Genomic DNA, 26,720 nt, shown 5'->3' with positions numbered 1-26,720 from the left:
CTCAAACAGTGTGGTCTAGGTTCACTTATCCTTACTATTGAACTATACTGTTCACAGCATGCAACACTTCTGACCACTCTCACTATGACAAGGGGCAGGTGGTGCTTGCTAGTATCTATCTATCTGTCCAGTACCCGGGCCCACCAGCATCAGCCTCACATGTCTTCGGTCCCCTTTCTGGGCAGTTTCTGGTTTCCCTGAAACCCAGTCTTTAACAGTAGCTCATCTGGCTTTCTCCCCTATGCCCATATCACATCATCAAAGCTATCCTCTTCCTCTGACCCTTGGTTCCACACCTCCTCTCTATACAGAGCCCGTTATGCTAACTTACTCATGTTGCACACCCCTCCATTTTTGATCCACCCCCAGATATAACTACCACCCCTAGTGAGACAACAGACTACCCTGATAGAAAGTATTACTTCTGGAGCTACATACCACCCAATCTACTCCATTTATTGTGCACCCTGTAAATACCCCCCACTCCCAGAGGTACACCTACACCACCACATCAAGTATCTTCAACCCTTCTCGAGCACTTTTTAGTTATTCATAATTTTTTTTGTTTCTTTATTATTTCTGCTAACAAGAGACTAACACAAGAGATCATGTTTCATGTATGTGAATCAGCATAAATCATGTTTTAATACTTGTAAAATGTTTTATGCTACTCATTCCCCATGAACAAACATGATCAAAATTACAGAGAAACCGTGGGAAAAAAGGTCACAACTACATAAAAGGTATATAAAAGACACAGTGGGTTCACACAGACCGACAGGTGACATAAAAGTTGTGTACAATTAAGTCCCAGCCGCAGGAGGCAATACAAATCATTTTCCACTCCTAAAATATCAAAGTGGCTTTTCTCCTTTGTGAAATCTCTGATGTGCAACAAGATTTAATTTTTGTGTAAAACATTTCCTACATTCTAAACATGAATACGGCTTCTCTCCTGTGTGATTTCTCTCATGTCTAACAAGATCTGACTTTTGTCTAAAACATTTCCCACATTGTGAACATATATATGGTTTCTCTCCTGTGTGAATTTTCATATGTGTAACAAAACTTGATTTGTGTGTAAAACATTTCCCACATTCTAAACATGACTATAGCTTCCCTCCGGTGTGAATTCTTTCATGCCTAATAAGATTTGATGTTTGTGTAAAAAATTTCCCACATTCTGAACATGAATATGGCTTCTCTCCTGTGTGCCTTATCATATGATTATCAAAACTTGGTTTATTTGTAAAACATTTTCCACATTCTGGACATAAATATGGCTTCTTGCCTATGTGCCTTATCATATGATTATCAAAACTTGGTTTATGTGTAAAACAATTCCCACATTCTGGACATGAATATGGTTTCTCTCCTGTGTGACTTCTCATATGTCTAACAAAACTTGATTTATGTGAAAAACATTTCCCACATTTTGAACATGAATAACGCTTCTCTCCTGTGTGAATTGTCTTATGATAATCAAGACTTTGTTTAAGTGTAAAACATTTTCCGCATTCTAAACATAAATATGGCTTCTCTCCTGTGTGAGTTCTCTCATGTTTACCAAGACTTGATTTTTCTGAAAAGCATTTCCCACATTCTAAACATGAATATGGCTTCTCTCTGGTATGACTTTTTTCATGCCTAACAAGATTTGATTTTTCTGAAAAGCATTTCTCACACTCTGAACATGAATATGGCTTCTCTCCAGTGTGAATTCTTTCATGCCTAACAAGATTTGATTTCTCTGAAAAGCATTTCCCACATTCTGAACATGAATACATCCTTTCTCCTGTATGGCTTTTCTTATGATTAACAAGCTTTGATTTCTGTGTAAAACATTTCTCACATTCTGAACATGCATATGGCTTCTCTCTGGTGTGACTTTTTTCATGCCTAACAAGATTAGATTTTTCTGAAAAGCATTTTTCACATTCTGAACATGAGTACGGCTTCTCTCCTGTATGACTTCTCTTATGATTAACAAGCTTTGATTTCTGTGTAAAACACTTCCCACATTCGGAACATGAATATGGCTTCTCTCCTTTCTGAATTATTCTTTGTGTAGAAAGACTTTTTGTGAATTCATTGCCACACTGGAACCTTTTACCCCTTTTCTGAAGTATACTTGTGGTAACAATCTGTGATTGGTCAGGAGACAGTTTCTCATAGTCAGCAGGATTAGATCGATTAGATGACTGATCTGCATTGTAAAGTCCTGGATGTAGATTAATGTTTTTTCCTAAAGAGAACTGCATGATGTCTTTATCTTCTATTTCATAATTTAGCGATAACATGAAGTTTACCTCAGAGTTCTTACTGGGATTTTCTGTTAAGATAAAATTTAAATTTCTGTTTTCTTTCCAAACTATGAATCAGACAAACTTATAACATTCATATTAGGCAAGAAGTGGATTCATCAGGAACTATAGGTATACAGGTAACTCATTGATTTTAAATACACTTCTGGATTTGGTTAAAAAAAAGTGCACAAAAAAATGCATGTGTGATCAGGGTTGTTTCTAGGACTGGGTAAGGGGTGCAACCTTGCTACCTCGAAGGGTAGGGGGGGTCAGGCAGACACTATTAACTAATGATCGCTCATCTCTCAATATTCAACTATTCACTCAATATTCAACAATATTCGCTCAAGGCCTAATTTAAGGATCCAACATTGACTTACAGGATAGCTGTAATGCTTGTTTGTGGGAGGAAAACACCACACCGAGCATAGGAGGGAGAGGGGATACCGGAATAAGGCCTGGAATCTGGGGAAGGAAGATGGACACCTCCTAGAGAAAACCCTAACTCCAGTCCTGACAGACTACCAGTATGAACAGGCCTCAAAGGTAGGCAAGTTCATACACCGAATACCTAGAATACCTAGAATCCTATCTTACCCTATAAGGCTGATCGCATACATCTTACCTTTCAGATGCCATGGTCAAAAAAAAACCAAAACTTAACCAATAAAAAAATAAACTTCATGGGCATCGCCACGTGCGAAAATGCCTATACTATTAAAATATAACAATATTAATGGCATACGGCAATGGCGTAGCGGAAAAAAAAATTAAAACAATTTTTTGTCACTTTAACTACCCAATAATTTTTTTATAAAAAGTTATCAAAAAGTCGCACACACTTAAAATTTGTATCACTGAAAAGAACAGATTGTCCCGCAAAAAATGAGCCCTCACACAGCCCCGTACACATAGCTACAAAAAAGTTAGAGGAGTCAGAATATGGTTATAAAAAAAAATTTTTTTTTTCCTCAAAGGTTTAAATTTTACTGCATTGTGTACAGTATAAAAAAAAAAAAAACGTTATCAGAATTGCGTTTTTCCCCAATTCTACCCAATTTGGAATTTGTTCCTGTTCCCTACTACATGGTATGCCATTAGAAAGTACAACTTGTCCCGCAAAAAATTAAGCCCTATCAAGGCTATGTGAATGGAAAAATAAAAAAGTTAGGACTATGGGAAGGCGGGGAGTGAAAAATCTAAACGAAAAAAATTAAAATTCCAGGGTCCTTAAGGGGTTAAAAAGGAAAGGGAGAAGAGAGAAAAAAGAAGAAAAGAAAAAAAAGAAAAAAGAAAAAGGTAATGGTCCCTGAGCAAAATAGGCGTTCAGCAGGCCATTCGTCTCTAAAAGCAGGGCGGAAATCACTAGAGTCAACAAAAATTTACCACTTTCTAAAGTCCCCAATTGCGACCACAAGAGCAGGGCAAAAAGGGATGGCTGATTTAAATGTAAAAAATAGTGCCGGTTTCAGAGTGGAAGAAGTACTGGAAGATGATGCTCAGAACAAGGGGGCAATGAGGGAAGATCTAAATGAACCGTCCATTGTGGATTTTGCCCCACTAAAAGAAATCCTAGTTGCGGTAAAATAAAATTGAAACTTAAAATTTAATACAGAATATCTCAACCCAGCTCAGGGTAATACAGACAGACATGGTCCTGATAAGGGGCGATGTGACAAAGATTCGGAACAAAGTTACAACTATAGAAAAATCGATGGGGGCTTTGGAGAATGAAGTTAAAATATCTAAATCTTAAATTTCCACATTGAGAATGGAGGCTAATATTTATTTTTTTTTAAAAGTGGTGGATTTGGAGGACAGGTCCAGGAGATGCAACTTGAGAATTCTTGGTTTGCCTAAGGGTAATGAAGAAAATGATCCTGCTGAAATGATACAGTCTTTAATTCAGGAAAGTTTGGAAAGGAATATTTTTCTCCATTGTTTTTAGTGGAAAGGGTACACCGGCTTCCAGGGGGTTATTGTCACGGACGGTGTACAGGAAACAAGGCAAAGCAACATGTATAAACGACTCGCTGGATCCAAAAACTAAGGAACCAAGGGAGACCCCTGCAGAAGACCTGGCACTTTCCCTGGCTGCTCAGCCTATGCAAAGATCCGAATGGTGGAGGTTTGCATATCCACGAACCTTGACTATAAAGCCCTGAGCACCCTACAATAGTGAGGGGACACGACCACCGGCTCCCTACACAAGATACGGAGGGAGTCAGGGTCACCTGGGATCCAGCAAACAGAAAATAACAGATAAAGGTACAACACTTAGCTTTGAAGCAAACAGGAGGACAGAGTCAGCGTGCACACACACTCCAGGAAGTAGTATAAGCCGCCCAGAAAAGCCTTCTGGGGAAGAATTTAAAGGGAAGCAATTAGTCCAACACATGACAGCTTGAGAGAGGCTAACGAGAGGAGGAGCTGAATACCACAACACAGAAACTCAAGGAGGAGGTTCTGAAAGGCCTCTGTCAGAGCTTCTCAGCTGTCTGGTTGTGACAGTACCCCTCCCTCTACGAGTGGACTCCGGACACTCAGAACCCACCTTCTCAGGATGGGACCTATGGAAAGCCCTGATGAGACGAGAGGCCTTAATGTCCGTCACTGGGACCCACATCCTCTCCTCAGGACCATACCCCTCCCACTGAACAAGGTACTGAAGAGAACCGCGGACAAGACGAGAATCCACAATCCTAGAGACCTGAAATTCAAGATTCCCATCAACCATAATCGGAGGAGGAGGCAAAGGCGAGGGTACAATGGGTTGAACATAAGGTTTCAATAAGGACTTATGAAAAACATTATGGATCTTCCAAGTCTGAGGAAGATCAAGACGGTATGCAACAGGATTGATGACAGACAGGATTTTGTAAGGCCCAATAAACCTAGGACCCAACTTCCAGGAGGGAACCTTCAATTTGATATTCTTGGTAGACAACCACACCAGGTCACCAACATTCAGGTCCGGACCAAGCACACGTCTCTTATCAGCCACACGCTTATATCTCTCACTCATGCTCTTTAGATTATCTTGAATCTTTTGCCAAATAGATGACAAAGACGAGGAGAATCTGTCCTCATCAGGTAAACCAGAAGACCCCTCTCCCGAGAAAGTCCCAAACTGTGGATGAAAGCCATATGCACCAAAAAATGGTGACTTATCAGAGGACTCCTGACGACGGTTATTTAAAGCAAACTCAGCAAGGGACAAAAAAGAACACCAATCCTCTTGATTCGCCGCCACAAAACAACGCAGATATGTCTCCAGATTCTGATTGACGCGCTCTGTCTGGCCATTCGACTGCGGGTGGAAAGCAGAAGAGAATGACAACCGAACCCCCAAGCGAGAACAGAAAGCCTTCCAGAATCTGGAAACAAACTGCGTGCCCCTATCAGAGACTATGTCTGAAGGAATACCGTGCAATTTGACAATGTGATCAACAAATGCCTGCGCCAGCGTCTTAGCATTGGGCAAACCAGGAAAAGGGATGAAATGCACCATTTTGCTAAAACGGTCCACCACCACCAGAATCACAGTCTTCCCCGAGGAACGAGGCAGGTCCGTTATGAAGTCCATGGACAGATGTGTCCAAGGACGGGAAGGAATGGGTAAGGGAAGGAGAGGACCTGATGGCCGTGAATGAGGGACTTTGGCACGAGCGCAAGTCTCGCAGGCTGCCACAAAACCCTCAACCGACTTACGAAGCGCAGGCCACCAGAATCTCCGAGCGATGAGATCCAGTGTGGCTCTTACCCCCGGGTGCCCAGCAAGGACCGTATCGTGGTGTTCTTTAAAAATCTTGTGTCTTAAAGCGAGAGGCACAAACAACCTCCCAGGAGGACAAAGATCAGGAGCCTCTGACTGGGCTGCCTGCACCTCTGCCTCCAATTCAGGAAAAAGAGCAGAGACCACCACACCTTCAGCCAAAATGGGACCCGGGTCTTCAAAATTCCCGCCTCCCGGAAAACAACGTGACAGGGCATCTGCCTTCACATTCTTAACTCCAGGGCGGAACGTGACAACAAAATTAAACCTAGAAAAGAACAACGACCATCTGGCCTGTCTCGGGTTCAGACGCTTGGCTGACTCCAAGTAGGCCAGATTTTTATGGTCAGTAAATACGGTAATAGGGTGTCTGGCTCCCTCTAGCCAATGGCTCCATTCCTCAAAAGCCAACTTGATGGCCAACAATTCCCTATCTCCCACATCGTAATTTCTCTCTGCGGAGGAGAGTTTTCTTGAGAAAAAGGCACACGGTCGCCAATTGGCAGGAGAGGAACCCTGAGACAAGACCGCCCCCACACCCACCTCAGAAGCATCAACCTCAACTATGAAGGGTAAAGAAACATCAGGTTGCACCAAGATGGGAGCGGAAGCAAAACTCTCCTTGATATTAGAAAAAGCCTTACGCGCCTCTACTGACCAAGAAGAAAAATCTACCCCCTTTCTGGTCATATCAGTGAGTGGTTTAACAATAGAAGAATAATTCAAAATGAACTTCCTGTAATAATTGGCAAAGCCCAAAAAACGCATCAGCGCCTTTTGATTCTCAGGAAGCTCCCACTCAAGCACAGCGCGGACCTTCTCGGGGTCCATGCGAAAACCAGAAGCGGAGAGAAGAAACCCCAGAAATTGAATTTCTGGAACCGCAAACACACATTTTTCCAGTTTCGCATATAATTTATTCTCCCGCAGGATGAGCAAGACCTGACGTAAATGTTCCTTATGAGTTTTGAAATCTGGAGAAAAAATCAAAATGTCATCCAAATACACCAATACAAATTTTCCCATCAAATGATAAAAAATGCTGTTCACGAAGTGCTGAAAAACGGCTGGGGCATTCATCAAACCAAAGGGCATAACCAAATTTTCAAAATGGCCCTCAGGGGTATTGAAGGCCGTCTTCCATTCGTCCCCTTCTCTGACCCTGACCAGGTTGTATGCCCCTCTTAAATCTAATTTGGAAAAGACTTTAGCCCCAACAACCTGGTTAAATAGGTCCGGGATCAGAGGAAGCGGATAAGGGTCACGAATTGTGATATTGTTCAGCTCCCTGAAATCCAGACAAGGTCTTAAAGAACCATCTTTTTTCTTAACAAAGAAAAAACCAGCGGCAACAGGTGACTTCGAGGGTCGTATGTGTCCCTTTCTCAGACTCTCAGAGATATAAGCACGCATAGCGATCCTCTCAGGTTGGGAAAGATTGTATAAACGAGATTTAGGCAGCTTGGCGTCTGGGATGAGATTAATAGGGCAATCGTACTCCCTGTGCGGGGGCAAATCCTGAACTCCACTCTCAGAGAAGACATCCGAAAATTCAGAGAGAAAAGATGGTACAGTCTTAGTAGCAACCTCAGAAACAGATGTCATGAGGCAATTCTCTCTGCAAAAGTCACTCCAACCATTTATTTGCCTCGCTTGCCAATCAATGGTGGGGTTATGCTTAGTGAGCCAGGGCAGCCCCAACACCAGAGGGGTGGGTAAACCGCTAAGGACGAAACATGACACATCCTCAACATGAGCATCACTCACAATTAAACGGATATTGTGAACTATGCCCTTTAATGATTTTTGAGAAAGTGGAGCGGAATCGATAGCAAAAACAGGAATATCCTTTCCCAAAGTGCGCACCTGGAAACCATGAGTTATCGCAAATTGATTATCAATGAGATCAACCGCTGCTCCACTATCCACAAAAATCTCACAAAAAATGTTCTTGCTCTCTAGCGCCACCCTAGCCGGCAGGACAAAACGGGAACTACAAGCAAATGGAAAACCTTCAATTTCCGCCTCAACCCTGCCAATAGTAACAGACGGAACATTTTTAAAAGATTTTTTCCTGTTTGTTTCTTTATTACTCTCAGAAAACTGCCTGAATCTCCTAGAGGGACAAATATTTGCCAAATGATTTATACCTCCACAACAAAAACAAACCCTCCCATGCGAGCTGAATCTTCTATTGTCAGAAGCAATCAACCCCAGCTGCATGGGCTCCTGCTCAGAAGGGGCTGACGGCGACTGAGACCCCTGCGCACAGAACGGGACCGCTGCACTGTCCTGGGACTGAGTATGACAGGAAGGGGACATCTCTCCTCTCTCTCTAAGACGCCTGTCAATACGAACGGCCTGAGACATAGCAGAGTCCAAAGAAATAGGCCTCTCATGAAAGGCAAATGCATCTTTCAATCCCTCTGAAAGACCATGGCAAAATTGACTTCGGAGCGCAGCATCATTCCAACCAGTATCAACTGCCCATCTCCGAAATTCTGATTGTTTACCCTGGCATAATAGACGTAGTTTAGACTCAGCCAGAGCAATACGATCCGGATCATCATATATCTGACCCAGGGCTAAAAAGAATTCATCCACTGAACGGAGAGGCCGTGCCCCCTCCGGCAGCGAAAAGGCCCAGGACTGAGCGTTACCTCTGAGCAGCGATATAATGATCCCCACCCTCCGTTCCTCATCACCAGAGGAGTGGGGAAGAAGGCGAAAATGGAGTTTGCAAGCCTCTCTAAAACGCACAAAATTCTCACTACCCCCGGAGAACGGATCCGGGAGCGAGATCTTAGGCTCAGAACAAACTCCATGAACGCAAGCTGAACCGGTCACTTGAAGCTGAGAAAAAGTCTTACAGAGATCAGCTACCTCCAATGAAAGACCCTGGAAGCGTTCAGCCAAAAGTGAAACCGGATCCATGCTTGAGACGGTTATGGCGGCTTATAATGTCACGGACGGTGTACAGGAAACAAGGCAAAGCAACATGTATAAACGACTCGCTGGATCCAAAAACTAAGGAACCAAGGGAGACCCCTGCAGAAGACCTGGCACTTTCCCTGGCTGCTCAGCCTATGCAAAGATCCGAATGGTGGAGGTTTGCATATCGACGAACCTTGACTATAAAGCCCTGAGCACCCTACAATAGTGAGGGGACACGACCACCGGCTCCCTACACAAGATACGGAGGGAGTCAGGGTCACCTGGGATCCAGCAAACAAAAAATAACAGATAAAGGTACAACACTTAGCTTTGAAGCAAACAGGAGGACAGAGTCAGCGTGCACACACACTCCAGGTAGTAGTATAAGCCGCCCAGAAAAGCCTTCTGGGGAAGAATTTAAAGGGAAGCAATTAGTCCAACACATGACAGCTTGAGAGAGGCTAACGAGAGGAGGAGCTGAATACCACAACACAGAAACTCAAGGAGGAGGTTCTGAAAGGCCTCTGTCAGAGCTTCTCAGCTGTCTGGTTGTGACAGTTATCCAATCCTGGAGAGCAACCATGGACTTGCGTCACGAGATAGAGACATGATCCTAAGAAGGGCGAGGGAGTGTCCTCCTATCTTATATAATGGAAGTAAATTGTCCTTTTTTCTGGACTTCTCAAAAGAGATCCAGTAAAAGAGACGCACTTTCACGGCAAGAAAAAAAACTCTTGCAAGGAAAAGACATTAAATACTAATTTATTTATCCAGCGAAACTGTAAGTAATCTTCAATGGTGGAACTCATTTTTTTGATTCTCTGGACTCTGTGATAGATTGGCTGGATCAGAATAATATCTAAGAAGCTCCTTCATTTGTTTTTTTTTCTTTCTTCCTTGTGATAGTGGTCTGGGAAGGGCAGAGGGGGGGGGGGGTGGTCTTAGTTGAGAGATCTGTGACAGTGATGTAGCGGATCAGAACGTCCGGGGGGGAGGTTTGTGGGATAGGTTGCGATGCGTCTCTTAAGATGGTGGGGTTGGGAGCCGGGATTTTGAGTTTTTTTATATTATGGGAATCTGTTGGCTAACTTGATGTCAGTTAGAATTTTTACTTGGAATGTTCGAGGTCTTGGGGATAAGATAAAAAGACAGGCGGTTTTCAACCAGGCTCAGAGACACCTACCAGCGATTGTTTGCTTGGTGTAGACTCATTCTACTGAGGAGTCGGTTTTGCAACTCGGTAGGGGATGGGCTGCACAGACTTATCATTCTACCTTTACTAGTTACTCCAGGGGAGTTACAGTTTTAGTTAATAGGGGATTTATTTTGTCTGCGAGGTATCCTTTATCGACAAACCAGGGAAGTTTGTCTTTCTTTATGGGAGACTCTCTAGAATACTGTGTATTTTGGCTTTTGTCTATATCCCTCCCCCTTTTTCTCTACATGTACTAAATTGTTTATTAACCTTTATGGACCAGTGGCCTGAATGACCCTTATTAGTTATTGGGGATTTTAACTGTGTTATTAATCCAGAAACATATAGGACCTCTATGGGGAAATATATATATGTCCCGGCCCAAGGGTCCCCTTTGGCATGCTTCTGTAGGGAATCAGGTTTTGTGGATATATGGGGATATGTTGGAAAGGGGAAAAGAGCTTATTCCTGTATAAGTAAATCTGGAAATTCCATGTCTAGGATAGACCTGGCCCTGATAAATAAAAACTGATATATATAAAACAGGTGAAATATGAGGCCAGGTCGAAATCGGATCATGTACCCCTTTTTTTGGAATTGACCACGGGGGACAATAACTGTAGAGCAAGACCCCCATTTAGATTGAATCCCCATTGGATCTCTATAATGGACAATCATGAATTTATGAAACAGGAGATGTTGCGCTTCTGGAATAGTAATTATAATTCAGCGAAAATCCAAATGGTATGGGATGCATTCAAGGCCTTTATGAGGGAAGTTTTTTTTTTGTAATATTTCTAATTTAAGAAAGGGATATGGTAAGAAAGAGAAGGAGCTAAAAGAAGCAATGTTAATTGCTATGAATGAGTTCTCTCAAAATAAAACAGTAGGAAACAAGGAAAGTATGCAGAATGCAAGCCAGGCGTATTCTGACTTTCTCTTGGAAAAGGCCCAGCAGAGGCTCTATTTTAAGGGACAAAAATATTTTTCGGAATCGGGTAGACCTGGGAACCTCTTATCGAGAGTGATTTCTAATCAAGAACAAAAAAAGGAGATAGTATCCGGTCATCTGAGGGTATAATTATTGAAGATCAAGATAGTATAAAGAGAACCTTCTTGAAACATTTCTCTGAGTTAGTCGGGTCCATAAATATTGGGATATTGACACAATTCTAAGATTTTTGGCTCTATACACCACCACAATGAATTTGAAATGAAACAAACAAGATGTGCTTTAACTGCAGACTGTCAGCTTTAATTTGAGGGTATTTACAATTGGCTTCTCAGCTGTTCCATGGCCAGGTGTTATTCCCTCATTATCCCAATTGCAATGAGCAGATAAAAGGTCCAAAGTTCATTTCAAGTGTGCTATGTGCATTTGGAATCTGTTGCTGTCAACTCTAAAGATGAGATCCAAAGAGCTGTCACTATCAGTGAAGCAAGCCATCATTAGGCTGAAAAAACAAAACAAACCCATCAGAGAAATGGCAAAAATATTAGGCGTGCCCAAAACAACTGTTTGGAACATTCTTAAAAAGAAAGAATGCATCGTTGAGCTCAGCAACACCAAAAGACTCAGAAGACCACGGAAAACAACTGTGGTGGATGACCGAAGAATTCTTTCACTGGTGAAGAAAACACCCTTCACAACAGTTGGCCAGATCAAGAACACTCTCCAGGAGGTAGGTGTATGTGTGTCAAAGTCAACAATAAAGAGAAGACTTCACCAGAGTGAATACAGAGGGTTGACCACAAGATGTAAACCATTGACTGCAAAGGATTTGCAACCAAGTATTAAAAAGTGAAAGTTTGATTTATGATTATTATTATGTCCCATTACTTTTGGTCCCTTAACAAGTGGGAGGCAGATATGCAAACTGCTGTAATTCCTACACCGTTCACCTGATTTGGATGTAAAAATACCCTCAGATTAAAGCTGACAGTCTGCAGTTAAAGCACATCTTATTCATTTTAATTCAAATCCATTGTGGTGGTGTATAGGGCCAAAAATGTTAGAATTGTGTCAGTGTCCCAATATTTATGGACCTGACTGTATATAACTCAGATAAGGTTATAACAGATGAAGAGATAAATTCATATTTGGATTCTATTTCTCTCCCAGTTCTTACAGATACTCAAAGAGAATCTCTTGAGGCTGTAATAACACTAATATTGAAAAAGGATAAGGACCCTCTAGATATGGGGTCATATAGGCCGATTTCTTTATTGAATACGGATATAAAGCTTCTTTCAAGGATTCTGACTAGCCTATCTAAGGTTATTTCATCAATTATACACCCTGACCAGAATGGGTTTATTTCCAATAAGGGTACTCATTATATTCTGCACCGATTGTTTGCTAATATACAGTCCTTTGGGGTGGTCTCCCGCTCCATTCTATCTCTGGATGCCACTAAGGCCTTTGATAAGGTGGAGTGGGGATTTCTTTGGAAGGTTCTGGAAAGGATGGGATTTGGTATTAGATTTATAAATATGACTAAGCTTTTGTATAAGTCCCCTACTGCGAGATTGAATATTAATGAGAGCTTGACAAGGAGTTTCCCCTTGAAGAGAGGCACCTGTCAAGGCTGTCCACTTTCTCAACTGTTATTCAATATTTATATTGAGCCCCTCGTTGCTAGAGTTAGGCAAGATTCTGGGATCAAGGGGTTTGGGATATTAGGAACAGAGGACCGCATTTCACTATATGCGGAAGATGTGTTGTTGTTTTTTTAAATCATACCGATACCTCACTTCCAGAACTTATTCAAATAGTTAACTCTTTCCGTTCAGTCTCAGGATTTGATATTAATTGGTCTAAAACAACTCTTATGCCTGTAGATAGGCCTGAATCTTCCATTGAGGGGCCCCTGAATATGCCTAAGATCTCTGACTCATTTGACTATTTGGCTATGATGATATCCCCCAAAGTTGAAGACTTTTACAGTTAAATTTGACTCCATTGATAAGTAAATTGAGATAAAAAATTACGGAAGGTACTCCATATGTCTTCTGTTTCCGTATTTCCGTTCAAAGATAGAACATGTCCTATTATTGTCCACATAATGGAATAGGATAGTACTGTTCTATTAGGGGCCAGATGTTCCATTCTGAAAAAATGCAATGCACGCGGATGTCATCCATATTTTTTGTGGATCCATTTTTTACGGTCGTGTGAAGGAGGCCGTAGAGTCCGGGTCATTATCCAGATCCCAACAGGATTATAGGGAGTCAAGGAAGTTATTTACGAAGACATGGAGTACTATTAGAAGATGGTTGGGAATAAGGGGATCTCTTTATTGTACGCCCCTCTGACATAATTATTATTTACAGGAGTTAGATGAATTAGCTGGAGATAACTATTGGCAGAAAAATTATATTCTTTACGTTACACCAGTGGGGAGTAACGGAGCTATACTTCCATTCCTGGATTTGGCACAAAGAGAGCATATAATTAATTTATCTTGGTTTAGGTATTTACAGTAACGTTCGGCACTTTCTAGTGTAAAGGGGAAACTTTTTCTTTTCATAGACACTTCTCTTTTTGTGAATGAATTGATGGGAAACTTGGCTCAGAAGATTAAGATTTCTCAACTTTATAAATTGTTACTTGAAGCACTATTTAATAATATACGCTCCCCTGGACAAAAGGCTTGGGGAGCTGATTGTTTAATGATGCCATCAGATGATTGTAGAAATATTATGTTTAATTTAAGATTAGTGTCTCACAATTTAAATCACGTTTTAGTTAAATTTTATATTTTACACATAGTCTATCTCATGCCAGTATGGCATAACAAATGTGGGTTAAGAAATACGTCTAATTGTCCACGGTGCGGATTACCTGGGGCTGAATATTTCCATATGTTTTGGTTTTGTACACAATTAACAGAATATTGGGGGGCTATTGCTAAACTTATTAACCAAAAACTGAAAGTAGTGATTTCCTATACGGTGGAATGTTGGATACTGGGTGATCTTTCCCAGGTTAATTGCTATAAGTATAAAAAGATTCTCTTGATTAAAATAATGTTCTTGGCGAGACTCTTAATCACATGAGTTTGGTTCTCACGAAATATCCCTACTGTGTGTATACATGGCTAAATCTGGTTAAGAAGATTAAGAGATATTAAAATATCCTATATAAACAAAGAAATATTGAGGAGAAATGGAATAAGGTATGGGGGATTTGTAAGCTTTAATTTTGCCTGCCTTCAACCCACCGTTATCCCCTCTCCGGCCTTTCTGACGGAGGTGATACAAGACCCATCGCAAGGGGAGGGAGGGGAGGGAGGGGGGAAGTTCTGGGGTAGGTGTAAAAAGAAGAACATTAATAATGTTGATGATTCATTTTTGATTGGGAAATAGTGTTTGTTTTTCTTTTCAATAAAATGTATTAATAAAAAAAGAATAACTGTCTTTACAGACAAATTAGACAGATTAGCAATAAAATTCATAGACAAGTGAGTCCATGGCCTGGACGGGATGGGCAACGGAAGTAGAGATCCAAAAGGTTGAGTATGTGTCACCTTAGTGTTGCAAAGATACTACAGGCTGACACATAGTCGTCAACACACTAACGCAACAACGGCCACCAGAATCTATGAGAGATGAGGTCGGCAGTGGATCTACTCTGTCCCGTAAGAACCGTACAGTGATGATCCTCAAACACCTTATGACGCAGTTCTGATGAAACAAACAATTTCCCAGAGGGGAAAGACTCCGGTGCGTCTCTCTGAGCCTTTAACACCTTCACCTCTAGGTCAGGGTATAGAGCGGATATCACCAACAGTATCTGACTCGGATTTTCAAAATCACCACCTTCAGGAAAACTACGTGACAAGGCATCTGCCTTGACGTTCTTAACCCCAGGACGATAAGGGACAATGAAATTGAATCTGGTGAAAAACAAAGACCATCTGGCCAGCCTTGGGTTCAGTCATTTAGCCGACTCCAGGTAAGACAGATTTTTGAGATCTGTGAATACCGTGATCGGATGAATAGCCTCTTCCAACCAATGATGTCACTACTTAAAAGCCAACTTAATGGCCAGCAACTCTGTTACCCACATCGTAATTTCTCTCTGCGGCAGAGAGTGTTTTAGAGAAAAATGCACACAAGTGCCATTTACCAGGTGACGGGCTCTGCGATAAAACTGCTCCTACCCGCACCTCGGACGCGCCAACTTCCACAATTAAAGGTTGCGATACAACCGGCTGCACTAATATAGGGGCAGAAGAGAAGCACTCCTTAACCGCAGAAAAGGCTTGCAACGCCGAATCAGACCATACAGACATCTTTCCCTTTCTTAGTCAAGTTAAGTGTTTCGCCACTGTCGAATAGTTCTCAATACATTTTCGGTAATAGTTGGTGAACTCCAAAAAACGCATAGGAGCCTTCAGATTTTTGGGTTGATCCCAGTCCAATACAGCATGGACTTTCTCTGGATCCATTTCGAAAACCTGAAGAAGACAGCATGTAACCCAAGAATTGCACCTCATGTACAGCAAAAACACACTTCGCTAATTTCGAATACAATTTATTATCTCTTAGGATCTGTAACACCTGTCTAACATGATCCTGATGAGTCTCCACATCTGAAGAATAAATTATTATATCATCCAAATACACAGCAACAAACCTCCCCACCAGGTGATGAAAAATGTCATTCACAAAATGCTGGAAAACCGCAGGAGCATTGGTCAACCCAAAAGGCATGACCAGGTTCTCAAAGTGACCCTCTGGGGTATCAAAAGCCATCTTCCATTCATCCCCTTCCTTGATCCTGGCCAGATTATATGCCCCCTTAAGTCCAACTTGGAGAATACCTTGGCATCAGCAATCTGGTTAAACAAATCAGGAATCAAAGGAAGGGGGTAAGGATCACTGACAGTAATCCGTTTGAGCTCACGGAAATCCAGACATAGATTAAGAGTTCCGTCCTTTTTATTTAACAAAGAAAAACCCTGCTGTCAGTGGAGATTTTGAAGGTCTTATGCGTCCTTTAGCCAAACTCTCGGTAATATACTCTCTCATGGCTGTTTTTTCTGGTCCAGAAAGGTTATACAATCTAGATTTGGGCAACTTAGCTCCGGGATTAAGGTTGATAGGACAATCATATTCCCGATGCGGAGGTAAATCCTGGCATCCACTTTCAGAAAATACATCAGCAAAATCAGATATAAAAGAGGGTAATGTTTTAGTGGTTAAAGCAGAAAAAGATGTATCCAGACAATTGTCAATGCAATAATCAACCCAATCCAAAATCTGTCTAGTTTACCAATCGATGGTTGGATTGTGCCTGCTTAACCACGGTAAACCCAGAACCAACGGAGAAGGGAGACCCTCCAACACAAAACACAAGATAAATTCCTGATGAAAGTCACCCACACTTAATCGGATATCATGCACCACTTGCGATAAACATTTCTGAGTTAGAGGTGCAGATTCAATAGCAAAAATAGAAATGTTTTTCTCTAATGCACTTGGAGACAACTCGTGCATACATATGAACTGAGCATCAACCAGGTTCACCCCTGCCCCACTGTCGATAAACACCTCAATCCCCACAGTCTTGGACTATAGCGCCACCTCAGCAGACAGGAGAAATTGGGTACTACCAGGCAAAGACAAATGCACATTTTCTGACTCTCCTCCCATCCCTCCAAAAGTCATATGGGAATTAAACGTTTCCTTTTTTTTCTTTTTGAGGCTGGATGCATACATCTATAAAATGTCCTTTCTGTCTGCAGAAAAAACACACTATCCTTTTCTAGGATGATTTATTGTATTTCCTTTTATGATCTGATTGCAATTCGTACAGGATAAAGATGGAAATGTTCCCTTTTTGCTTGTGGCCCAAAAAATCTGTCGATCTTTCTTTTGTATTTTTATGTCACCTTTGATTAATCTACTGTATTACCTATTGATTTCCCTTTTCTATATGAAAAATTAGGTTTTTGTTTAAAACGTTTTCCATATTTTTTATCATGTTGTAGTAATTCCCAATACTTATTAATATTTTTTTTAATCAAAGGTGCATGACTGTCATAAGTTCCTATATACATTGGGCAATCATTAGGTTTTTTTTCATTTTTCTAGTCAGAAGGGAATCTCTGGGAATTAAGTCTACTTCTTTTTCTATATTACAAATTATTTTTTTCGGATATCCCTGATCTAGGAATTTTTTAATGACAACATTTTTCTGCTTCTCATAATCATGATTTGTTTGAGTTATCTGTTTTGTAAAAATTAATTGACTTTTAGGTATACTTTTAAATACAAACCGGATTCCCAAAAAGTTGGGACACTAAACAAATTGTGAATAAAAACTGAATGCGATGATGTGGAGATGGCAAATGGCAATATTTTATTTGTAATAGAACGTAGATGACAGATCAAACGTTTAATCCGAGTAAATGTATAATTTTAAAGGAAAAATACGTTGATTCAAATTTTCACGGTGTCAACAAATCCCCAAAAAGTTGGGACAAGTAGGAATAAGAGGCTGGAAAAAGTAAATTTGAGCATAACGAAGAGCTGGAAGACCAAGTAACACTAATTAGGTCAATTGGCAACATGATTGGGTATAAAAAGAGCTTCTCAGAGTGGCAGTGTCTCTCAGAAGCCAAGATGGGTAGAGGATCACCAATTCCCACAATGTTGCACAGAAAGATAGTGGAGCAATATCAGAAAGGTGTTACCCAGCGAAAAATTGCAAAGACTTTGCATCTATCATCATCAACTGTGCATAACATCATCCTAAGATTCAGAGAATCTGGAACAATCTCTGTGCGCAAGAGTCAAGGCCGTAAAACCATACTGGATGCCCGTGATCTCCGGGCCCTTAAACGATACTGCACCACAAACAGGAATGCTACTGTAAAGGAAATCACAGAATGGGCTCAGGAATACTTCCAGAAACCATTGTCAGTGAACACAATCCACCGTGCCATCCGCTGTTGCCAGCTGAAACTCTACAGTGCAAAGAAGAAGCCATTTCTAAGCAAGATCCACAAGCTCAGGCATTTTCACTGGGCCAGGGATCATTTAAAATGGAGTGTGGCAAAATGGAAGACTGTTCTGTGGTCAGACGAGTCACGATTCGAAGTTCTTTTTGGAAATCTGGGATGCCATGTCATCCGGACCAAAGAGGACAAGGACAACCCAAGTTGTTATCAACGCTCAGTTCAGAAGCCTGCATCTCTGATGGTATGGGGTTGCATGAGTGCGTGTGGCATGGGCAGCTTGCATGTCTGGAAAGACACCATCAATGCAGAAAAATATATTCAGGTTCTAGAACAACATATGCTCCCATCCAGACGTCATCTCTTTCAGGGAAGACCCTGCATTTTTCAACAAGATAATGCCAGACCACACTATGCATCAATCACAACATCATGGCTGCGTAGGAGAAGGATCCGGGTACTGAAATGGCCAGTCTGCAGTCCAGATCTTTCACCTATAGAGAACATTTGGCGCATCATAAAGAGGAAGGTGTAACAAAGAAGGCCCAAGACGATTGAACAGTTAGAGGCCTGTATTAGACAAGAATGGGAGAGCATTCCTATTTCTAAACTTGAGAAACTGGTCTCCTCGGTCCCTAGACGTCTGTTGAGTGTTGTAAGAAGAAGGGGAGATGCCACACAGTGGTGAAAATGGCCTTGTCCCAACTTTTGGGGATTTGTTGACACCATGAAATTCTGATTCAACATATTTTTCCCTTAAAATGGTACATTTTCTCAGTTTAAACTTTTGTTCCGTGATTTATGTTCTATTCTGAATAAAATATTAGAAGTTGGCACCTTCACATCATTGCATTCAGTTTTTATTCACGATTTGTATAGTGTCCCAACTTTTTTGGAATCCGGTTTGTATATGTAGAGCATGATGACTTGAATATAATAATAAATTATTCCGATCCGTGGGTTTAGAGTATAGTACAGTATCGAACCCTCCTTTGTCATTTTTCATAACTTCTACGTCCAAGAATTGAATAATCCTAGGATAATATTGCAACTGAAATGTGATAGTTTCATGGTATGAATTCAAATATTCGATAAAAGTTTTCATTGATTCTTCAGTATCTTTCCAGAGTAGGAAAATATCATCCACATAGCGAAATCATGTGGACGTATGATGTAATGTGCCTGAATATACATAGTCTATTAATAATATTCTTAACTCTTTCATGTATATATTTTCTGGATCTCCTTTTAATTTTGTGTATGTATTTTCGTCATCTAGTTGTCTATGTGCTTCTGCTATATATGCACTTTGATTCATAAGGACAATAGTCCCCCTTTTATCGGCTCTTTTAATTATAATCAATGGATCTTTTGTAATTTTTCTAATGCTTTTCTTTCTTCTTTGGTACAATTATATTTCTTTGTTGTTACTTGGGACCATTTAGATGTAACTTCATTAATTACAGACTAAAACCCAGGAGTATCTTCAACCAAAGTGTCAGAGGAAGACGATACGTTATGTCATAGTACGTCCTGAGGGTGGGGACCCCTAGATCTCTCTCTTAGGCATCATAGTGGCTTCCAGAGACTCAGGATTCTCATGAAAGGCCAAAAGCGTCCTTCAGCCTTTCTGATAATCCCTGATAAAACTGACTATGGAGAGCTGTATCCTAAACTCAGATCTCAGCAGAACGCTCTCCCTGACGAAGGCCAGGTAGCTTGGTCTTGGCCAGGGAGGTCCGATCCGAGTCATCATAGATAAGACCCAGAGTTTTAATCATCCACCGACCGGAGAGACTGCGATCTGGTGGGCAAAGAAAAAAACCATGACTGAGCGTCCTCCTTAAGCAACTAAATAAGCACACCAACTCTCTGATTCTCATGCCCAGATGAGTGCTGACGTAGCCTAAAATACAATTTGCACGTCTCCCTAAACAAAAGGAAATTATCACTTCCCCCATAGAATCTGTCCTGGAGGGCTCGAGACAGGCCTGGTAACCACCACCACTAGGACAAGAAGCCTGTGGTCTCTGGATCTGCGAGACGGTCGTGCAGAGGTAAGCTACCTCAAAAGACAGCCCCTGCAGCTGTCCAGCCAGTGCAGCAATAGGATCCATGGCTGTACTGAATCAAGCCAAAATGACGGTTTTGGTGGTTTATAATGTCACGCTGATGTTTGGGAGGAAAACACCACACCGAGCATAGGAGGGAAAGGGGATACCGGAATAAGGCCTGGAAACTAGGGGAAGAAGATGGACACCTCCTAGAGAAAACCCTAACTCCAGTCCTGACAGACTACCAGTATGAACAGGCCCCAAAGGTAGGCAAGTTCATACACCGGATACCTAGAATCCTATCTCACCCTATAGGACACTGGAACTAATGTCAGGACTGAGTCTACCTGTTCCTCCAAAGGGAAGGACGAACAGGAGTCTCCCTCAGGCATCATGACAAACAACAGGGAAAGGCAACACACACATATACTCACCTAAAGAATTATTAGGAACACCATACTAATACGGTGTTGGACCCCCTTTTGCCTTCAGAACTGCCTTAATTCTACGTGGCATTGATTCAACAAGGTGCTGATAGCATTCTTTAGAAATGTTGGCCCATATTGATAGGATAGCATCTTGCAGTTGATGGAGATTTGGGGGATGCACATCCAGGGCACGAAGCTCCCGTTCCACCACATCCCAAAGATGCTCTATTGGGTTGAGATCTGGTGACTGTGGGGGCCATTTTAGTACAGTGAACTCATTGTCATGTTCAAGAAACCAATTTGAAATGATTCGAGCTTTGTGACATGGTGCATTATCCTGCTGGAAGTAGCCATCAGAGGATGGGTACATGGTGGTCATGAAAGGATGGACATGGTCAGAAACAATGCTCAGGTAGCCCGTGGCATTTAAACGATGGCCAATTGGCACTAAGGGGCCTAAAGTGTGCCCAGAAAACATCCACCACACCATTACACCACCACCACCAGCCTGCACAGTGGTAACAAGGCATGATGGATACATGTTCTCATTCTGTTTACGCCAAATTCGGACTCTACCATTTGAATGTCTCAACAGAAATTGAGACTCATCAGACCAGGCAACATTTTTCCAGTCTTCAATAGTCCAATTTTGGTGAGCTTGTGCAAATTGTAGCCTCTTTTTCCTATTTGTAGTGGAGATGAGTGGTACCAGGTGGGGTCTTCTGCTGTTGTAGCCCACCTTTCTTTCCCATTCTGACATTCAGTTTGGAGTTCAGGAGATTGTCTTGACCAGGACCACAACCCTACATGCATTGAAGCAACTGCCATGTGATTGGTTGACTAGATAATCGCATTATTGAGAAATAGAACAGGTGTTCCTAATAATTTTTTAGGTGAGTGTATATACATAAACAAAATACAAAACGGAAAGGAAACACTTATCTTCAATGAAGCTTTGGTAGCACCAGGAACTCAGCCGAGAACCAAACACAAGCTAACCACAAGTCCGACAGAAGCTATAAACTGCATAGCATAGTGTGAGAAACAACAATAAATGGAGAAGGTTAAATGACCACAATAGCCACACCTGGGGAAAGAAGGTGTGGCAAGCACCAGAAACAACACAGACGTCATTTGATCCAAATGGAAAACATGTCAGATCAAACCAGTGTTGCCAGTCTCACCGATCTCCTTCCACCTGTCGCGGGAACGTCCGTGACACCTGAATGTTATTTTGAATTAAAAAGACATCTAAACCTTTTTTTAAGCCATCTACAGTATTTGCTGTGACCAGCTCCTGCGGCAGGCTATTCCAGAGATTTACAGATCTTACTGTAAAGAATGCTTGTCGCCTCTTATGACTGAATCTTTTTTTTCTCCAGGAGTGGCCCCAGCAAGCACCAGAAACAATACAGACGTCATTTGATCCAAAAAGAAAACATGTCAGATCAAACCAAGTGTTGCCAGTCTCAAAGATCTCCTGCCACCTGTCGGGGGAACGTCTGTATGTCTCGGTACGTCCATGACAATAGCTGCCTTACATTTGGTGACATTAGAGGCAGAGCTTGTTAAGAGCTCATTTGCATCCCTTTCTTCCCAGAATTCCAGAGGAACATGAATGGCCTATAAGACTCCTCACACCCATTAAGGCACTCTCTCCCCAAGGAGAGATAGTACCCCCCAAATCCTGACTTAGACCTCTCAACCCGTGCTCTGCATTGATGAGGGGAAATCACCCTGAAACAGCTATCTGCATATGATTTGCTCACTTATTAAATATCCAAGTCATGCCTCAAGGCCCTTTTTAAAGGGTTGAACATTACTGTATTCACACTTAGTAAATATATGTTTTCACTTAGCCCGTGTACGCTTATTCATTATCAAATTTTTTGAATTCACGTTATAAAACAGCTGCATGCTGCATTAATCTGTCAAATCTGAAGGAACTGATGAATGAGGTTTACAAAAGAGCCTATTAGAGCAGCGTGAGAAAAGCCTTGGGGGGGATTATCGGTTTTCGCTCAGCTTTCCCAGTTCTTGGGGAGGGTATAGCTTGTAATTAAGGGAGTTTAATGAAATAACCGGCACATTCTTTCTGACGGGGGGGAGAAACAGAGAGGGGAAGTCACTACCGTCAGATGAGATGCAAGTGACTGCCGCTCACAAAAAAGAATTGCAGCTCAAAGTTAAAGGGAAAAGTATTTAGTAAGTCACTTGTCTTGTAAGGACATTTTGAAAGCTGTTTTTTTGCGCAAACCCCTTTTAACCATCACAAAATAAAAAATTAAGTAAATGGATTACTTTTTAATATCTCTTTACTAACCCTTGGTACATGTAGGTCACTGGCAGAATGTAATTCCTGCACAATCGTGTACATGTAGATTTTCACAATAGCACAGACAGAAAAGCTGTGCCCGCGTAATCCCCATTGAGTGTGTAAATCTGACTGACCGTCATGTCCTGCAAGAACAGCCTGGATTAGAGAAGAATCTGATCAGAGATCACTGTCAGCTGGATAAGGGGAACACTTCATGATGTGATGAAGACATCTCCAATCAAAGAGCAGCGCAGCAGCCGGTGATCAGATTCTCCTCCCGCCCTGATGACTAGTGTTGAGTGCGAATATTCGAATATCGTTTTTTTTTTTTGCGAATATCGGCACTTCGCTTATTCGCGAATATTTCGAATATAGTGCTATAAATTCGATATTTCGAATATTCGTTTTTTTAAATTTTTTTTTATTATATTTTTTTCTTTCCCACTTCCCTAAAGTTGTTCTTACCTGTCCTTAGGATTCCTGACTTCCTGGCTGCTCCAGTCAGTGCCCGTTGCCGCTTCTGCCGACTTCCGTGCTCATGGAGCGTCCCCATCACCATGGGAACGTCTCCATATACTAGAATGTACTGTCAGATTTGAGAATTACGTTGAAATCGCAATTCGATTAATTCAAGTTATAATAATCAAATTGCGATTTCAACCTTGTTTACTATGGTTGGCTTGGTAGAATTAGCTAATATGGCGAATGTATTCATCATATTCCTCAAAATGAAGATAACAAAGTATTCTCCATCTTTATTTTAACTACCTATTCGTCAACTTCGCTAATTATAGCAATCAAATAGGAAAGTTGACTATAGAGACAGCTAAGTATAGAGACAGCTGTTTTTAATTCGCTATGCGATTATATTATTTTTTTCTTTTTTTTAATAAATAGAATAATTATAATAATTATCAAGTATTATAATTATTCTATTTATAAAAAAAAAAGCAGTAATATAATCGCATATCGAATTAAACTTACCTGTCTCTATACTCAACTTTCCTATTTGAAATGATTGCTAGAATTAGCGAAGTTGATGAATAGGTAGCTAGAACGAAGATGGAGAATACTTCGTTATCTTCGTTTTGAGGAATATGACGAATACATTCGCCATATTCGCTAATTCTACCAAGCCAACCATAGTAAACCAGGTCCAGGTTGAAATCGCAATTCGATTATTATAACTTGAATTAATCGAATTGCGATTTCAACACGGAGCTGGGTTTCTAATGGGTCAGCTTGCTAGAATTAACTAAGTTAACGAATATGGAATATAAATGCAGTGCTGTTGAAATCGCAATGCGATGACTTCAAGTTATATTAATCGAATTGCGATTTCAACTTGGTTTACTCTGGTTGGCTTGGTAGAATTAGCAAAGATGACGAATATGACAAATGTATTCGTCATATTCCTCAAAACGAAGATAACTAAGTATTCTCCATCTACGTTTTAGCTCCATATTCGTCAACTTCGCTAATTCTAGCAATCAAATAGGAAAGTTGACTATAGAGACAGCTAAGTTTAATTTGCTATGCGATTATATTACATTTTTTTTTAAAATAAATAGAATAATTATACTACTTGATAATTATTATAATTATTCTATTTCTAAAAAAAAATAATATATATAATTGCATAGCGAATTAAACTTAGCTGTCTCTATAGTAAACTTTCCTATTTGAATGCTAGAATTAGCGAAGTTGACAAATAGGTAGCTAAAACGAAGATGGAGAATATTTCGTTATCTTCGTTTTGAGGAATATGACGAATACATTCGTCATATTCGTCATCTTTGCTAATTCTAGATATCAAAACAATAGGAAAGTAGCCTTAAGTTATAATCGCAATACGCGATTATTTAAATCGCATATTAATCGCGATAACTAGAATAATGACGAATATTCGATTTCGACGAATATGAAACGAATATTCAAGCGAATATTTGCGAATTTTGTCGAAATTGAATATGGCACCTCCCGCTCAATACTACTGATGACAACAAGGACAGAATCTGAAGTCCCGTTCTCCATTCATGATTCCATACCTGTGGTTACATCTCCTGGAATGTCCTCCTCCACCTCACTCCTACACGGGGGATCGCCCATCATCCTCTCTTCTTCTTCCTCCACTTTAATATCAGTCAGATCTTCCCCCAGATTTGTCATCTGTAAGAATTCAGTACAATACAGCAGACAGGTGGGAAATCTAACAGATCCACATAAGAGACCCCCACAATCTATGACCCCTCTATGACTTCCGGACCCCCCTATATACAGTAGATGTGCATAGAACTCAGCTCCATCTACCTGAAGATTCTCCTCTGGACAGTCCTGGGAATACAGAGGACAGGGACATCTCTCTGGTGGATTTCTCCTTCTGGATCCATCTGAAGAGACACAAGCACGCGGTGACTGAATACATGGCCTCCTGTAGATCTGTCTATGGATCAGTGAAAACAACTACTCCCAGTCTCCTCTCAGGCACCGAGGTTTTGGAGAAATCTCTAAATCTATATCTCCCTCTAAGTCTTGGAGAAGACAGGCTGGAACAGACAATGTGGTGCTCTGGGCAATGTTCATCTAGAATGTATTGGTTCTGGCATCATGATGATGTGTCACACGTACCACCTACCTAAGCACTGTACAGACAAGTGCACCTTTTCATGGCAGCGGTGTCCTGTAATGGATATGGCCTCTTTCGGTAGGATAATGTCATTTTTCTCAATAGTTAACAAAATAGTGGCATGATCTCTGTGGGATGTACTGTAAAAACAAGTCTGATCCATGAGGGCCGCACCGAGCAGCTTACCAGACTTGCCCGGTCTCCCCTTGTCTGTAGACATGGGCAATGGTGAATGAATGAACGTGAGGAGAATCTCTGTAAGCTCCCTCACATGATGAGAATCCTCCTCCTGAGCCATATTCTACCTCCCCTGAAGTGGGAAAGATGCAGTTAGCTCCCATCCATTAAAGGGAACCTGTCATCAACCTTATGCTGACCTCAATGAGGGCAGCATAAAATAGTGACAGAAATGCAGATTTCAGCAGTGTGTCACACATGAGCTAAAAGTAAGTGGTTGCTGAGATCCAGCATTATAATCATTACAGCCCAGGCCTTGAAAAGAGTCAAATCTACTTGAGAAGAGTCATGATTATTCATATTCTCCTGCTCTCCCGCCCATCTGCTGATGATTGGCAGTTCTCTCCTAGAGAGAAAGGGAGAAAACTAGGTAGAAGATTGTCAGTCATCAGCAGGTGGGCAGGGAGAGCAGGAATTTATGAATAACCAGGACTCTTCTCAGGTGGCCATGACTCTTTTCCAGGCCCAGTCTGCAATGATTGTGATGTTGGGTCTCGGCAACCATTTACTTTTAACTTTTTAATTACAGACCGCTGAAATCAACGCACCTGTCTCTACTTTATACTGCTGTTAGTATGGGCAGCATAAAGTTGATGACAGCTTCCCTTTAAAGTGAATGGGGCGGCTTGAAATTTCACCTGCTCGCTGCTGTTATGCCGAGGGCAAGCATGTAAACAATCTAAAATTCTGAAATTCAAATCCCCGAAGAACCCTTAAAGAGTGACCCTTCTTACACCAGTATAGATAATGAACCCTGCTGGTGTAAGATGCAGCCAAAATATTAAGAGGTAATTATTCTGGAGCATCTTCGGGAGTTCTGTGCACTGAGAAAGAAATCTATGGCTTCCAGGGAGCTGGAGATCATTCCTGGTGTAATATGC

The 26,720-nt window shown here is 41.3% G+C and overlaps 1 protein-coding gene across 1 annotated transcript; it reads right to left on the bottom strand.

Moving 5' to 3' along the window:
- Positions 1-599: 599 nt before the first annotated feature.
- On the bottom strand, positions 600-25,081 carry LOC122924913 (zinc finger protein OZF-like). The gene is made up of 2 exons (XM_044276457.1): positions 25,025-25,081; positions 600-2,332 (listed from the first exon to the last, which is right to left on the bottom strand). Exon 2 carries the CDS (start codon positions 2,298-2,300, stop codon positions 1,110-1,112), a length of 1,191 nt encoding a protein of 396 aa, XP_044132392.1. The 5' UTR covers positions 2,301-2,332; positions 25,025-25,081; the 3' UTR covers positions 600-1,109.
- Between the last annotated feature and the right edge of the window lie 1,639 nt (positions 25,082-26,720).

This window comes from Bufo gargarizans, chromosome 1 (genome assembly GCF_014858855.1).
Source record: "Bufo gargarizans isolate SCDJY-AF-19 chromosome 1, ASM1485885v1, whole genome shotgun sequence".
NCBI classification, from domain to species: domain Eukaryota; kingdom Metazoa; phylum Chordata; class Amphibia; order Anura; family Bufonidae; genus Bufo; species Bufo gargarizans.
Note: the sequence above shows the minus strand (reverse complement) of the source record. Positions and strands in the feature narration are given on the sequence as shown.

Excerpts from the sequence above, each read along its gene's own strand:
- LOC122924913 (XM_044276457.1), bottom strand. The coding sequence starts at position 2,300 with ATGTTATCGCTAAATTATGAAATAGAAGATAAAGACATCATGCAGTTC.